Source organism: Scyliorhinus torazame, chromosome 10 (assembly GCF_047496885.1).
Source record: "Scyliorhinus torazame isolate Kashiwa2021f chromosome 10, sScyTor2.1, whole genome shotgun sequence".
Classification (NCBI taxonomy): Eukaryota; Metazoa; Chordata; class Chondrichthyes; order Carcharhiniformes; family Scyliorhinidae; genus Scyliorhinus; species Scyliorhinus torazame.
This window is the reverse complement of record NC_092716.1, coordinates 5,183,664-5,199,623: the sequence shown is the minus strand read 5'-3', so window position 1 is coordinate 5,199,623 and position 15,960 is coordinate 5,183,664. Positions and strand designations below refer to the sequence as shown.

At 48.0% G+C, this 15,960-nt stretch overlaps 1 protein-coding gene and 1 non-coding gene across 8 annotated transcripts in view; both read left to right on the top strand.

The window, feature by feature from the left end:
• pepd (peptidase D) overlaps window positions 1–15,960 on the top strand; it is a 720,447-nt gene that overhangs the window by 378,276 nt on the left and 326,211 nt on the right. For all 7 annotated transcript variants that reach the window (XM_072517763.1, XM_072517762.1, XM_072517760.1 and 4 more), the window contains 2 exons: window positions 12,131–12,178; window positions 14,265–14,326. In XM_072517763.1, coding sequence (XP_072373864.1) covers window positions 12,131–12,178; window positions 14,265–14,326 — 110 coding nt within the window. The remainder of the gene's footprint in view (window positions 1–12,130; window positions 12,179–14,264; window positions 14,327–15,960) is intronic.
• trnas-cga (transfer RNA serine (anticodon CGA)) lies at window positions 10,996–11,085 on the top strand. The gene has a single exon. It is a non-coding gene; the product is annotated as a tRNA-Ser (tRNA).

The window sequence follows — 15,960 nt, the reverse complement described above, 5'->3', positions numbered from 1 at the left end:
GGGTCACTGTCCATGTGGAGTTTGCACATTTTCCCCGTGTTTGTGTGGGTTTCGGCCCCACAACACACAACGATGCGCAGGGAAGGTGGATTGGCCACGCTAAATTGCCCCTTCATTGGAAAAAATGAATTGGGTACTCTAAATTTAAAACAAAATAATAATCTGCTTGTTGTCCAAACTTCCTTCCCCTACCCTTGTCCATACTCGTCAATCAGCTGTTTCACCAAGTGGGCTGGGCGTCTTCACAACATGCCTGACATCAGTATATCAGATCTGGTGAATTGACAATGTTCCCCATCTCTAACCTTTCGCTCTGTATCGTCGGCTGTTCAAATGTATCATCGGTGAGTAGAATTGCATCGGAAAGACCTTGCTTTTATTTTGTACCTTTCAGTCAGTAAACTATTTTGCAGCTGTTCTTGTAACAGAGAAAACCAGTTTGCACACAGCAAGCTCCCACCAACATACTGGAAAGCCTGGAATGGATAAGTTGCCTGGTCTGGGTGGCTTACCTCCCAGGTTGCTGAAGGAAGTGAGGGTGGAGATCGTGGAAGGGTTTGTCATAATAATCCAATCTTCCCCAGATACAGTGCGAGGTGACAGAAGATTGGCAAATGTGACACCCTTATTCAGGAAAGGATATGGAACCGATCGTCAGTTTAATATGAGTCATGGGTAAGCGTTCAGAATCCATAATGAGGGGGAATCAGCATTCACCTAGAGAGTCACATACAGCACTGAAAGGCCCAACGTGTCTGCCGGCCATCAAGCACTTATTTACTCTTGTCTCATTTCCCAGCACTTGGTCCGTAGCCTTGTGTGCTGTGACATTTCAACTGCTCGCCTAAATATTTCTTAAATGTAGTGAGGGTTCCCACCTCTACCTCTCTTTCTGGCAGCGAGTTCCAGATTCCCACCACCCTCAGGATGAAAAGGTTTTTCCTCAAATCCCCTCTAAATATCCTGCCCCTTAGCTTAAATCTATGCGCCCTGGAATTGACCCCGCCACTAAGGGAGAAAGTCCCTTCCTATCTCCCCTATCTATACCCATCATAATTTTATACACCAGGTTTGAGTTAATTATGGAGAGAAAACACAGATTTGTGAAACGTCAGTGGTGTTTGACTCATCCAATTGAACCTTTAGATGGAGTAACAGAGAAGGTTGATGAAGGGAATATGGTGGATATTGTCTATGTGGTTTTTAAGAAAGCATTTGACAAAGTACCACATTGTTTTTGAGTATCTTCACAAACACACTGTTTTCCCCTTTGGGGAATAGCGGGAGAAGTGGTGGGAGGGCTCCCGAGCTAATTATCAGCCCATTGATCCGCGTTATTAACACTCCTGCGGCCAACAAGCCCTAGCGTTGGACTTGAACCCGGATTCAAACAAAACTCCGTTAGCCCAAGCTTTTACGATGCCTTAATTGCACCTTTGGAAAGGGCGGCACGTGGTGCATTGATTTGCACTGATGCGTCACGGTGCTGAGATCCCGGATTCGATCCCGGCCCCGGGTCATTGTCCGTGTGGAGTTTGCACATTCTCCCCGTGTCTGCGTGGGTCTCACCCCCACAACCCAAAGATGTGCAGGGTAGGGGGACTGGCCACGCTAAATTGCCTCTTAATTGGGGAAATAAATAATTGGATACTCTAAATTTATTTTTAAATAAAAGAAAACAAAAAATACCATTTGGGTCCCAAAATGTTTCAAACCAGGAATCTGCTGCAGCAGCCATACACACACTAACCCAGGCTTCAACCCTTACAGCACCAATAGCTATAATACAATGAGCACGATTTACTGGCCGCGTCCTACCAGAATCGGGATGGGACCCAGTAGGTAAATCTCGCGAGAGGCCCCCTTCGGGATTCCCGAAGGTTGTTACGCCCCACGAGGTCTTGATGAGATTTTTCAATACGTCACGATGGGGATCTCGCCCCTGGTGGACAGGATCCTGATTTATATATTTAAGTGAGCTTAACTGCTCACTTAACTATGCCAATGCCAGACCTGACCAGCTCCCGAGATCCATTGGCCTCGTCGAGGCGACCACAGCCGTTTAGCACTTATCCCCACAACGAAGACCAGGCGAAACTGCACTTGGTGGAGGGGGGGTCTCCCTGGTGGTTGCCTCTGGGCAGGGTAGCACCCTGGCAGTGTCACCTGGGCACCCTAGCAGTGCCACCCATGTGCCAGTCTGGCACTGCTTGGGTGCCCAAGTGGCACTGCCAGACTGGCAGGGGCACTTCCAGAGTGCCACTCTGGCAATGCCAATGTCAGGTGGCATTTTGCCAATGCTGGAGATCAGGCCCAAGGGTGCCCTGCCCGTAGGAGGTGTGGGGAGGGTAGGGAGGCAGGGAGGGTGGGGAGCGAGCCTCAACTCCCCCTCCAGGGGGGGGGGGGGGGGGCCCTCAACTCCCCCTCCAGGGGGGAGACCTCAACTCCCCTTCCAGGTAAGTTGGGCCGTTGGGGGTCGAGCGATTGGGGCACCTTGTTCTCCCGCCGTGGCGCAAAAAAACGACAGAGTCCCCCGCGTTCGATAGCGCCGGGAGCAGCCCATGCTAATCCCGTCCAAAACGGATTTTTTTTTCCCCCTGTTAAATCGTGCCCAGGTATCTGCAATTCCTAATTCATCACATCTGTTTGGCACAGAAGTAGCTGTTTTTGGTCATCTGAGCCTGGAGTGTCCCATTTCCATCGAGCCGTCAGAACTGGCACTTGAGTGTCTTCTTCGACCTGGGCCTCGGTCGCTGTGACAAATCATATCACTTGGACCCGCCTCCGGGCGGAGTTCAAATGATCACCTTTCCCCAATTCAGATTGTTAAATTAAGAAAGAAAGTTTAAAAGATGAGTTTCACGTTCGTAACACCTCCCCCTACCCAAAGCATGAGCAAATAATTGCTGCAGAAATGACTTCTACAACACTAAAATGGCAGTTTACAAAGCCTAAATTATGTTCCTGGAAGGGCATTGGGGATCTGGATTGAGTTTCTTTGGTGATTTTTCACGTAATGATGCTCATTGTTAGTTGGCAAAACCTTTCTGCTCGTTCCAAACATTTAGGTCTCTTTAAACTTATCTTTTTAAACATGGGATTGGGTATTTTCAAACTCCCTGGAATTCAGAAGGCGTGGAAGAGATTTACATTTCTAACTGAAGGCCTTGCCAATCCCACTAGACATGTCCCGGAGTCAGATGAAACCTTTCATGATGGTTCACTGCAGACAGATGGTGTACAGTCTTCTGTGACGAGAACGTATGTGACTCTGCATCAAAGAACTAGAGAGGTCTCCAGAGAATTTGAGTTTAAAATCAAATCATGAGCCCTAGATTAGTGGAAGTTCAGTGCCTGACTGTTCTATTTTCTTAAAAACACATAAGTGCCTGTGTTTCTTCTTATTTTTGTACCAGGTGTTTGTCTCGGTCCCTTCCTCCTCCCTTTCCTCCACATTTGAAAATGAAAATCGCTTATTGTCACAAGTAGGCTTCAATGAAGTTACTGTGAAAAGCCCCTAGTCGCCACATTCCGGTGCCTGTTCGGGGAGGCTGGTACGGGAATTGAACCGTGCTGCTGGCCTGCTTGGTCTGCTTTAAAAGCCAGTGATTTAGGCCAGTGTGCTAAACCATTTGGACCCCTTTGTGAACTGGTGTTTGAGACAGTGGCCCAGGGCCTTGCAGTTGTGGTCGGCTCTCCTGGATTCTGCTGAGCTGAGCCACTGGAACCTGAATGAGCATGCTGCAGGCCCCTGCCATCCAGCTGTAACGATTCTCATGCCTTCTGGACCCGTTCTTTCTCTTGCGGAGCCTACTTTCGGCCTGTGCTATTGTTGCCTTGATTGAAACATACAAGACCCTGAGGGGTATTGTCAGGGTGGATGTGGAGAGGATGTTTCCGCTTGTCAGAGAATCTAAGACTAGGGGTCACTGTTGCCCGTTTAAGACACTTGAGAAAAAAGAACTGTCTTAGACGATTGAGAGATTTTGGAACTCTCTTCAGCAAAAGGAGATGGAAGCAGAGTCTTTGAATATCTTTAAGGCAGAAGGTGATAGATTCTTGATATGCAAGGGGGTGAATAGTTATTGATGACAAGTAGGAATGTGATGTTGAGGTTAACATTAGGTCGACCATGATCTTATTGAATGGTGGAGCAGGCTCGAGGGGCCAAGTGGCCTCCTCCGTATGTTGTCAACATTTAACATGGAGGACAGATTTCAAGGTCTGAAGTTAGTGAACACAGGGAAGGAAATCTGTCATCCTTATTTGGCCTGCACACCAACAGCAATGTGGTTAATGCCCTCTGAAACGGCCGAGTGAGACACTCAGTTGCTTGAAAACCCGACCAAGTCTGGTTCAATGAAGAGTGCAGGAGGGCATGCCAGGAACTGCGCCAGACATACCGAAAAATGTGTCAACCCGGTGAAGCTGCAACACAAGACTACTTGATGCCAAATAGCGAAAGCAGCAAGGGATGTTGGAAGCTAATATTGGAAGATAATACTGATGACATGTTCTCCAGAACTAGCTGTGTCCTCTGAATGCAAGCAATAGGAACAATATTAGACCACACTGCCCTTTGATCCTGCTCTACAGGGCAGCACGGTAGCACAATGGCTAGCACTGTGGCTGCACAGCGCCAGGGTCCCAGGTTCGATTCCCCGCTGGGTCACTGTCTGTGCAGAGTCTGCACGTTCTCCCCGTCTGCGTGGGTTTCCTCCAGGTGCTCCAGTTCCTCCCACAATCCAAAGACTTGCAGGTTAGGTGGATTGGCCATGCTAAATTGCCCTCAGTGTCCAAAAAGATTAGGAGGGGTTATTGGGTTACGGGGACAGGATGGAAGTGAGGGCTTAAGTGGGTCGGTGCACACTCGATGGGCCGAATGGCCTCCTTCTGCACTGTATGTTCTATTCTCTATTCAGTATGATTGTGGCTGACCTGCAGCCATTTTCCCATCCATTCCTTATAACCCTGGATTCCCTGAGAGACCAAAAATCTGTAACCCAGCGTTAAATGTATCCAATAATGGAGCATTCACAACCCTCTGTGGCAAAGAATTCCAAAGTTTCACAACCCTTTGAAGTGTTTTCCACTGATCCTCTTATTCTGAGACCGCCCCGTGTTCTAGATTCCCAACCAGCGGAAGCAACCAGATTGCGAAAGCAATCTCTGTGTGTCCACCCTAGCAAGCTCCTTCAGAATCTTGTACGTTTCAATAAGATCACCTCTAATTCTTCTAAACTCCAGAGTAAATAGATCCAATTTGCTCAACCTCTTATGATAGGGGAACCCCCTATATCCCAGGGACCAATTTACTGACCCTTTGCTGTACCTCCTCCAATGCAAGTATATCTTTTCTGAAATGTGGAGACCAAAACTACACACAGTATTCCAGATGTGGTCTCACCAAAACCCTGTACGACTCGAGCAAGACTCCTTTATTTCCCACTCCAATCGCCTTGCAATAGAGGTCAACACACCATTTGCTTTCCTAATTGCTTTCTGCACCTGCGTGCTAACTTGCTGCGTTCCTTGAACAGACAGACCCAAGTCTCTTTGAACACCAGCACTTAGGAGTTTCTCACCTGTTAAAAAATATTCTGCTTTCTATTCTTTGAACCAAAATTGATAACTTCACACTTGCCTACATTCCACTCTATTTGCCATCTTGGTGCTCACTCCCTTAACCTCTCTATATCTCTTTGCACCCTCTCTGTGCTCGCCCCACAGCTTACCTTTTCCACCTAGCTTTGTATCATCAGAACACTTGGATACATTACTCTCTGGCTCTTCATGTAAATTATTGATACAGATTGTAAATAGCTGAGGCCTCAGCACTGACCCTTGTGATATCCAGTATTCACCAGCTACCAACTTGAAAAAGTCCCATTTATGCTCACACTCTGCTTCCTATCTGTTAACCAATCCTCTATCCATGTTAAAATATTACCTCAGACTCCATGCGCACTTATCTATTAAACTTTTGTGTGGCACCTTATTAAAAGCCTTTTGGAAATCCAGGTATACTACATCTACTGGTTACCCTTTATCTTATAGGTTACATCCCCCCAAAACACCAATAAATATATTTAACAGGATTTCTGTTTAGTAAAACCATGTTGACGTATTCTGATCACACTCTGCTTTTCTAAGTGCATTGTTAACAGTCAAGAATAGATTCCAACATTTTTCCACCAACTGATGTTAGGCTAACTGGCCTGTAGAAGTCATAGCATCCCTACAGTGCAGAAGGAGGCCATTCGGCCCATCACATTTGCATCTACGCTCTGAAAGAGTACCCTACCTAGGCCCTATCCCTGTAACTTCGTAACCCCGTCTAACTGTTGGATACTAAGGAGCAATTTATCATGGCCAATCCACCTAACTTGCATATCTTTGGACCATAGGAGGAAACCGGAGCACCTGGAGGAAACCCACACAGATGAGGGGAGAACGTGCAAACTCCACACAGACAGTCATCCAAGGTTGGAATTGAACTAGGATCCCTGGCGCTGTGAGGCAGCAGTGCTAACCACGAGATACTGTGCCTCACATACACGTCAATAACCTGCTCCTGACATTCAGTTTGGGTGTTGCCAGGGTCGCTCAGCTCTGACCTCATTACAGCCTTGGTTCAAACATGGACAAAAGAGCTGAATGCCAGAGGTGAGGTGAGAGTGACTGCCCTCGACAGCAAGGCAGCATTTGATCGAGTGTGGCATCAAGGCGCCCGAGCTAAACTGGAGTCAATGGGAATCAGGGGGAAAGCTCCCCACTGGTTGGAGTCATACCTGGCACACAGGGCGATGGTTGTGGTTGATGGAAATCAGTCCCAGAACATCACTGCAGGAGTTCCTCAGGATAGTGCCCTAGGCCCAACCATCTTCAGCTGCTTCATAAATGACCTCCTTTCATCATAAGGTCATGGTGTTTGCAGATGATTGCGCAATGTCAGCACAATTTGCAACTCCTCACATACTGAAGCAGTTTGTATTTAAGTATTCCATGCTGAGTGCCAGGCAACGACCATCTTCAACAAGAGAGAATCCTCAGCCCCTCCCCTTGACATTCAATGGCATATCATTGCTGTATCCCCCACTACCAACATCCTGCGGGTTACTATTGACCAGAAACTAAACTAGACGAGCCATATAAATACTGTGGCTGCCAAACAGGTCAGAGGCTGGGAATTCTGCGGCAAGTAACTCATCTCCTGACCCCCCCCCAAAGCCTGTCCACCATCTACAAGGCACAAGTCAGGAGTGTGATGGAATACTCTCCACTTGCCTGGATGAGAGCAGCTCCAACAACACTCAAGAAGCTCAACACCATCCAGGACAAAGCAGCCCCGCTTATTTGTCACTCCTTCCACTGTCTGTGCGGAGTCTGCACATTCTCTCCCGTGTCTGCGTGGGTTCCTCCGGGTGCGCCAGTTTCCTCCCACAAGTCCCCAAAGATGTGCTGTTAGGTGAATTGGATATTCTAAACTCTCCCTCTGTGTACCCGAACAGGCGCCGGAATGTGGTGACTAGGGGCTTTTCACAGTAACTTCATTGCAGTGTTAATGTAAACCTACTTGTGACAATAAAGATTATAAAAAAACATTCACTTCCTCCACCACCGACAAACAGTGGCAGCCGTGTGTACCATCTACAAGATGCACTGCAGTAACTCACCAAGGTTCCTCAGGCAGCACCTTCCAAACCCACGACTACTACCCTCTAGAAGGACAAGAGCAACAGATACCTGGGAACCCCACCACCTGGAGGTTCCCCTCCAAGTCACTCACCACCCTGACTTGGAAATATATCGCCGTTCCTTCAATGTCGCTGGGGAACTCCCTCCCGAACAGCACAGTGGGTGTACCTACACCTCGGACTGCATCGGTTCAAGAAGGCAGCTCACCCCCACCTTCCGAAGGGCAATTAAGGGTGGACAATAAAATTGCTGCCCCAACCAGCGACACCCACCCCATGGAAAGAATAAGATAAAGTTTATGAAGGTGAAAGGAGAGCTTTGAACTAGTCGAGTGTGTGTTGTCATTTTTCACAACTGCCTTCTGCTGATTCATTCTTTGGTTTTATTGAAAGGTCAGTGACCTGAAACTTTCTCCAATCTCCGCTCCCCACAGGCCCTGCCTGACCTGAGTGTTTGCAGCATTCTGGTTCCGATTTCCATTAGCTGTAGCACTTATTATTGTTCCTTTGTTCTGACTCTTTCGTGTAGAGATTTGCCATTCTTCAAAAAAAACATTTTCAAATATCAGAGTCTCGGCACTTTTATAAATCCCATTCTTCCATTCCACAATTAACCCTCACCGTCGAGGATTATTTTGTATTAATTCTGACGTTACCTACTCAAGGCATTAATGCTCGAATGGCCCCACACGCTACAGGGCAGATGAGATGCTTTAACTGTGTTTGTTGAGGATTAACTGCTTGTCAGATATCAATTGTTCCTGAGTGTGCAGTTCATGGCAGTTTGCTTCATGGTTAGAATATGTCTACTTTGTAAAATCTTCTGTCATAGTCGATTCTTAAACTGAATTTGGGTTAAACAATATTGTTGACAATTACTTAACTGGGAGGTGGTGTGGGGCCTGTTGGGAGCTTTTTAGCCGAGTGCGGTTAGTGGTGGAGTGGGGGAGCCTGGTAATGGGGACTTACTTTCTGCTATTTGCTCTCTCTCTTTTTCTCTCTCTCTCCCCCTCTCTCTGGCACACACGTGCTCTTTTGCTCATTCTCTTCCTGGTGGCCATTACACAGACACTCTCTTACTCGTGCTGTCTGAGCTCCCCGGCCCTGTTCTCTTCACACACACACACACACACACACACACACACACTCACCTCCCCCCAAGTGATGGCTAGCAGACCTGACAAAGTCTACATTTTTGCTCATGGAAGTGCGGAATCGGAGGTAATTTTCTCCTCCAGCAGCTGACGAGATGCATTATAAATGACTTAGTCACTCGAACATAAATATCCCTGACCTTGCAGACCACAAGCTCTCTTCCCCTTGCATCTTGAGAGTTTCTTTTAGCTTTGTGACAGTGAAGAGATTTTGAAGGTGCTGATGTGGGAGCCGGCTCAGTTCTCCCACGTGTAAACACTCACCCTGTGTGTTCCTTGGATTTTTGTGATGTAGGTGGTGGAGAGGGAGGATGTTCTTGCACATGATTTGAGGTCTGTTCATTGGGTTGGAATCAATCCACCAGGAAATCAATTCCAGCGCAGACTGGGGTTTGACAAGATGCAAACTGACTCTTAGCTGTGTCCCAGTTTGCGTTGCTCTAATCTGCTCCTCTGACACACCAAGTACATTAGCAATGATTAATTGATGAAGTTGTGGTCTGGTGTCTTTAAGTGCAGTCAGCTGAGCTGACATAGTGCGATGCCTTTCGTTTGGTGTCCAAGATTTGTCCTTTCTCCCCAAGATGAAAGTAAAATAGCACAGATGCTGAATGGGAAATGTGAAAGCAGTCAGCAGGACGGCAGCATCTGTCAGATACTGAACCCTCCCGAGAACTGGAATTACGCATTGATAGCATTAGCAGAGGAAAGTAACCAGGCAGATCTCAAGATTAGAACTGGGGCACGCAAGACTCTCTTCACACACGAGGCAGTGGAAATCTGAAACATTTTTCCGAATAAAGGCTGTGGATTCTGAGGCTGATTGAAATTCACAAAATTGAAATGCATACATTTTTGTTGGATATTATGGGAGGTGGGTGAGGATATAATGGGACGTGGAGCAAAGATGGGTAAATAGAATTGAGGTACAGATCAGCCAATTAATCTAATTCAACAGGTGGAAAGACTCAAGGGAGTAAATACGACCATCAAACCATAAGGCATACGAGCAGAATTAGGCCACTCGGCCCATCGTGTCTGCTCCGCCATTCAATCATGGCTGATATTTTCTCATCCCCATTCTCCTGCCTTCTCCCCATAACCCCTGATCCCCTTATTAATCAAGAACCTATCTATCTCTGTCTTAAAGACACTCAGTGATTTGGCCTCCACAGCCTTCTGAGGCAAAGAGTTCCACAGATTCACCACCCTCTGGCTGAAGAAATTCCTCCTCATCTCTGTTTTAAAGGATCGTCCCTTTAGTCTGAGATTGTGTCCTCTGGTTCTAGTTTTTCCTACAAGTGAAACATCCTCTCCACGTCCACTCTATCCAGGCCTCGCAGTATCCTGTAAGTTTCAATAAGATCCCCCCCCTCATCCTTCTAAACCCCAACGAGTACAGACCCAGAGCCCTCAACCGTTCCTCATACGACAAGCTCTTCATTCCAGGGATCATTCTTGTGAACCTCCTCTGGACCCTTTCCAAGGCCAGCACGTCCTCTCCGCCCAACTTTTTGCCAACTTGTCTGACTTTTGAAGTTCTACGCTGCCCTCCTCACAGTTCACAATGCTTCCAGGTTTTGTACCATCTGCAAATTTTAAAATTTGGCTGAACGGTAGCACAGTGGTTAGCACTGCTGCCTCACAGCTCCAGGGTCCCAGGTTTGATTCCTGGCTTGGGTCACTGTCTGTGCGGAGTCTGCACGTTCTCCCCGTGTCTGCGTGGGGATTTCCTCCGGGTGCTCCGGTTTCCTCCCACAGTCCAAAGATGTGCAGGTTAGGTGGATTGGCCATGCTAAATTGCCATTAATGTCCAAAATGGTTCAGTGGGGTTACTGGGTTATGGGGATAGGGTGGAGGTGTGGGCTTAATGGGGTGCTCTTTCCAAGCGTCGGCGCAGACTCGATGGGCGGAATGGCCTCCTATGTAAATTCTATGAAATTCTATGATTCCTGTTCCTCAGCATTTGGAACAGCGTCAGTATCTCCATCTATGCAGCAGACAGTTGTGGATTCAAATCCCAAAGATAAGTGATTTGAGCGTTAAGATCCAGGCTGATTTACGGAGCAGTATTGACGGAGCGAGATATGAGATGTTAAATTGAGACCACTTTTCTGCCTGAGGCGGATGTAAAGATCATGCAGGCCCGATTTTTGCGATGGCCGAGTGGTTAAGGCGTTGGACTCGAAATCCAATGGGGTTTCCCCGCGTAGGTTCGAACCCTACTCGCGGCGAAAATAATGGCCATGTTGGAGCCATTTGTTCGAAAAATGCGGTGTTGTTTTCTGATGAAATGTCATTACATAAGAATCTTCTTGTGCCCTGAAGCTGTGTTTGTCATTCTGCTTTCGCTCTGAATTTTTTGAGTATAAGAATTGGCAAGTCATGTTGCAGCTGTATAGAACCTTAGTTAGGCCACACTTGGAGTATAGTGTTCAATTCTGGTCGCCACACTACCAGAAGGATGTGGAGGCTTTAGAGAGAGTGCAGAAGAGATTTACCAGAATGTTGCCTGGTATGGAGGGCATAAGCTATGAGGAGCGATTGAATAAACTCGGTTTGTTCTCACTGGAACGAAGGAGGTTGAGGGGAGACCTGATAGAGGTATACAAAATTATGAGGGGCATAGACAGAATGGATAGTCAGAGGCTTTTCCCCAGGGTAGAGGGGTCAATTACTAGGGGGCATAGGTTTAAGGTGAGAGGGGCAAGGTTTAGAGTAGATGTACGAGGCAAGTTTTTTACGCAGAGGGTAGTGGGTGCCTGGAACTCACTACCGGAGGAGGTAGTGGAAGCAGGGACGATAGGGACATTTAAGGGGCATCTTGACAAATATATGAATAGGATGGGAATAGAAGGATACGGACCCAGGAAGTGTAGAAGATTGTAGTTTAGTCGGGCAGTATGGTCGGCACGGGCTTGGAGGGCCGAAGGGCCTGTTCCTGTGCTGTACATTTCTTTGTTCTTTGTTTGTTCTTTGATTTCAAAGAAAAGCAGGGGAGTTCTCCCAAGTGTCCCGGACAATATTTATTCCTCAATTGATGTCACAAAAATTCATCTAGTGTTTATCACTTTGCTTCTGGTAGGTATTGACTGCTGTGTTTGGTACATTGCCACAGCAACACATTTTCAAAGTGCTTCATTGACTATGAAGTGCATTAGGACACCCCAATACAAATGCAAGTTTGTGTTTTCTTTACAGATGCTGTATGTATTCAGAAGTTTGACCTAGGCCGCTTTTTAATGCCCACTGTAACAGGAAACTTCTTTGTCTTTATAGGTGGCTGACGTGCTGAAGAAGTTGCAGCCAGATGTGCTCCTCACCCTGGTATGTACCTGTGCAGTGTGACCAGTGGAAAACGGAACAACCAAGGAGTTCATGTGGATTGTGATTGCGTTTGAGGTCATTTAGCTTGCTGGGAGCTAGTGATTAGCTTCATTGTGCCTTGTAGTGTGGCTATAGATTGAATTGCCCAATGGGTGCTCGTCCTGTGGCCGTTGAGTTTTGATGGATGATCAGATCCAGCGGGGGCAGCATAGTTGTGGACGATTCTGATCAGGGCGACATCATTGTTATCAGTTCGCCATTTTGTAAATGGGTCTGAAGACTGAATGTAGATCCTGTTAATGACATTACAACAAAGGGTTTGCAGGCGGAGCTTGTTCCGTTTAATTGTAGCTGGGATCATCACTCCTGTCTGAAGAGAACACCTCAATGTAGTCACCCAGAAACTGAGGCCGATGTGCTTGGTCACGATGTTTACTGATGTGTAAAGTAGCTGCGGATAGTTTGTCTGTTGGGCTACTAGCCGAAGAAATCGTTGCGAATTATGCAAACTGCCAGAGATGTTTCCAGATTCTGCGATACTCTTTCTGTTTTATTTCCATGAAAAAGCAAACCATGGCCTGGACTACCCAGCCTTTCCCCCGGCATCCTTTCCCTGCCCCAGTTCTTACATGTACAAACATACAAATTAGGAGCAGGCCACTCGGCCCCTCAAGACTGCTCTCCCATTCAATAAGATCGTGGCTGACCTGATTGTAACATCAACCCCACGTTCCTGCTCAGCCCCGATAACCTTTCACCCCCTTGTTAAACCTCACCCCCCCTTGTTCATCAAGAGTCTGTCCAACTCTGCCGTAACAATATTCACAAGTTCTGCTTCCACTGTCTTTCGAGGAAGAGAGTTCCAGAGACTCACGACCTTCAGAGAGAAAACATTTCCTCATCTCCGTCTTAAATAAGTGACCGCCTTATTTTTAAACAATGACTCCTCGTTCTAGATTCTCCCACAAGAGGAAACACCTCTCCACATCCACCCTGTCAATACCCCTCGGGATCTTAATAAAGTCACCTCTTACTCTTCTGAACTCTGGTGGGTGCAAACTCCGAGCCTATCCAACCTTTCCTCATAAGACAACCTGCCCATTTCTGGTATTAGTCCAGTAAAATGTCTCTGAATTGCTAACTCTCAGAGCTCTGTAATCTCTCACCATTTAGATAATAACCCTCTCTTTTATTCTTGCTGCCAAAATGGACAATTTCACATTTGCCCACCTTAGATTCTATTTGCCAGATCTCTGCCCTTAACCTATCGATGTCCCTTTGTCGCCTCCTTACGTCATGGTCACAACTTACTTTCCTACCTTTCTTTGTGTCACTAGCAAATCTCACAACCAGACCATCAGTCCCATCATCAAGTCATTGATAGAAATTGGGCTGTGGGCGCGATTCAGCGAACGCGTTGTGCCTGACGCGGGCACCATTTAGCACTGGTTTGCACAAATGTGGACCAGGTTGATGGCACCTCGGGGGGGGGGGGGGGGGGGGGGGGGAGATCTCACAGGGACAGAGCAGGGTGGTACCGTGGCACACCCTATGGCACCTGGGCACCTTGGCACTGCCAGCCTTGCACCCTGGAACTGCCATCTAGGCACCCTGGCATGCCACCCTGGCGCTGTCTTGGTGCCTGGGTGGCACTGCCAAGTTTCCAGGGGCACTTCCAGGGTGCAGGCTGAAAGTGCCAAGGTGCCTGGCTGCCAGGTTGGCACTGCCAGGGGTTAGGCCGGGGGGGGTTCCAGGGGCCACTAGATGTTTGGGGGGGGTAAAGAGGGGATGGGTTTTGAAAGCGGGGGACGCCTGGAAGGGAATGGGGCCGTAGAGATCGGGACTGCCGTTCAAAATGTCGGCGGATCTTCGAGGAGTCGGTCCTGCTGGCGAGCTCAGCTTCCCAGTGCAGGAAATACCGACAAAGTGCTGGTGAATAGCGGGGTGAATCTCGGCGTTGCACTTGCTGAGAATCACCCGCCGGACACACTGGAAAGCGGACTTTGTTTTATGTCCGCTGAATCCTTGTGAGTTTAGCATGTATTCCAGAAATGTGAAAATCAAGTGGTTATTTGTTTAATTTCAGCGTGGCATGAACACCGATAGTGGGCACACTACCCGAGAAGCCTCGTTTGATGGAATCAGTCAGTAAGTGCTCTTTAACAGCCTTTGCTCTTTAATTTTATTGGTAGGACTCCTAATATATAATTGAGCGATTAGAGCTAATTACTTGACTGCACATCCAGGGCACATTGCTAGTGTACAAACTCTTGCAGATTGACTCCTTTTCCACTCCGGAGATAGCCAGTTGCCCGATTGAGACAATAATACATCCATACTGTCGGGCACACCTGCATGCCTTTGCATTCTAACAGATCTATACGGAGGCGGGTGATTTTAATGAACAGACATGAGAGTTGTATGAGTGTGGAATGTGGCAGGTAGAAATGCAGGTATCCGTTCGACTCGAGGTGGTACACCAACCCCTGGAAATTGTGGGTTCAATTCTTACTTCAGATTTGAGCACATAATGAGGGGGTGCTGTTTTGTCAGAGGTGCCATTTTTAAAGTAGGTCCAAGTGAACATTAAAGAATCCCCTATTCGGAGAGCAAGAAATTTCCCTTTCAAAACCAGCATTCCTTCATCCGTCAAAACATTCAGAAATGGATTTGCTATTTCGCTGAGGGTTCTCACTCTGCAAATTGACATTTCCCTACATAAGTGATGACAATTCCTGCATAATTTGTGCCATATTTGGAGCATCTAAAAGGTGTGATAAATGCATTTTTGTTAATCTTTAAAAAAAATATTTTTATTGGCATTTTTCAAATTTTACCGAATAGCAATTTAATGAATAGTGCAGCTGAAATTTACATGTTGTGCAGTTTCTTATTTACATACTTTTAAAAATACATTCTCCCCGTCCACCCATTCCCCCCCTCCCTGCCCTCCTCCCCCTCGATGGTAACCCCTCCTCCCCCTCGATGGTGACCCCTCCTCCCCTCGATGATAGACCCCTCCTCCCCCTCGATGATAGACCCCTCCACCCCTCGATGGTAACCCCTCCTCCCTCTCGTTGGTAGACCCCCCTCCCCCTCGATGGTAGACCCCCTCCTCCCCCTCGATGGTAGACCCCTCCCCCTCGATGGTAGACCCCTCCTCCCCCTCGATGGTAGACCCCTCCTCCCCCTCGATGATAGACCCCTCCTCCCCCTCGATGGTAGACCCCTCCTCCCCCTCGATGGTAGACCCCTCCTCCCCCTCGATGGTAGACCCCTCCTCCCCCTCGATGGTAGACCCCTCCTCCCCCTCGATGGTAGACCCCTCCTCCCCCTCGATGGTGACCCCTCCTCCCCCTCGATGGTAGACCCCTCTTCCACCCTGGGTGTCCTACTACTGGGCTCTGCTCCTCTTTCCTGCGTTTTGTGTTGTTGACCTTGTAGATTCAAAGTGAGGGGCTTCCTGCCCCCTCTCCTCCTCCTTTTTTCTCCCATTTTATCTTCTCCAGGTGGAGAAATTCCGCCAGGTCAGCGAGCCAGTCTGCAGCTGTGGGCGGTGCTGCTGATCACCAGCCGAGCAGGATTCTCCGGCGGGCGGTTAAGGAAGCAAAAGCCAGGGCGTCGGCCCCCTTCCCCATGTGTAACTCTGGCTGGTCCGATACCCCGAAGACTGCCACTCTCGGGCACAGCCCCACCCTCACCCTCACAACCTTGGACATCGCCTCTGAGAAGGCTGTCCAGAGCCCACAGGTCTGGGGCAAACCCAGAACATGTGGGTGTGG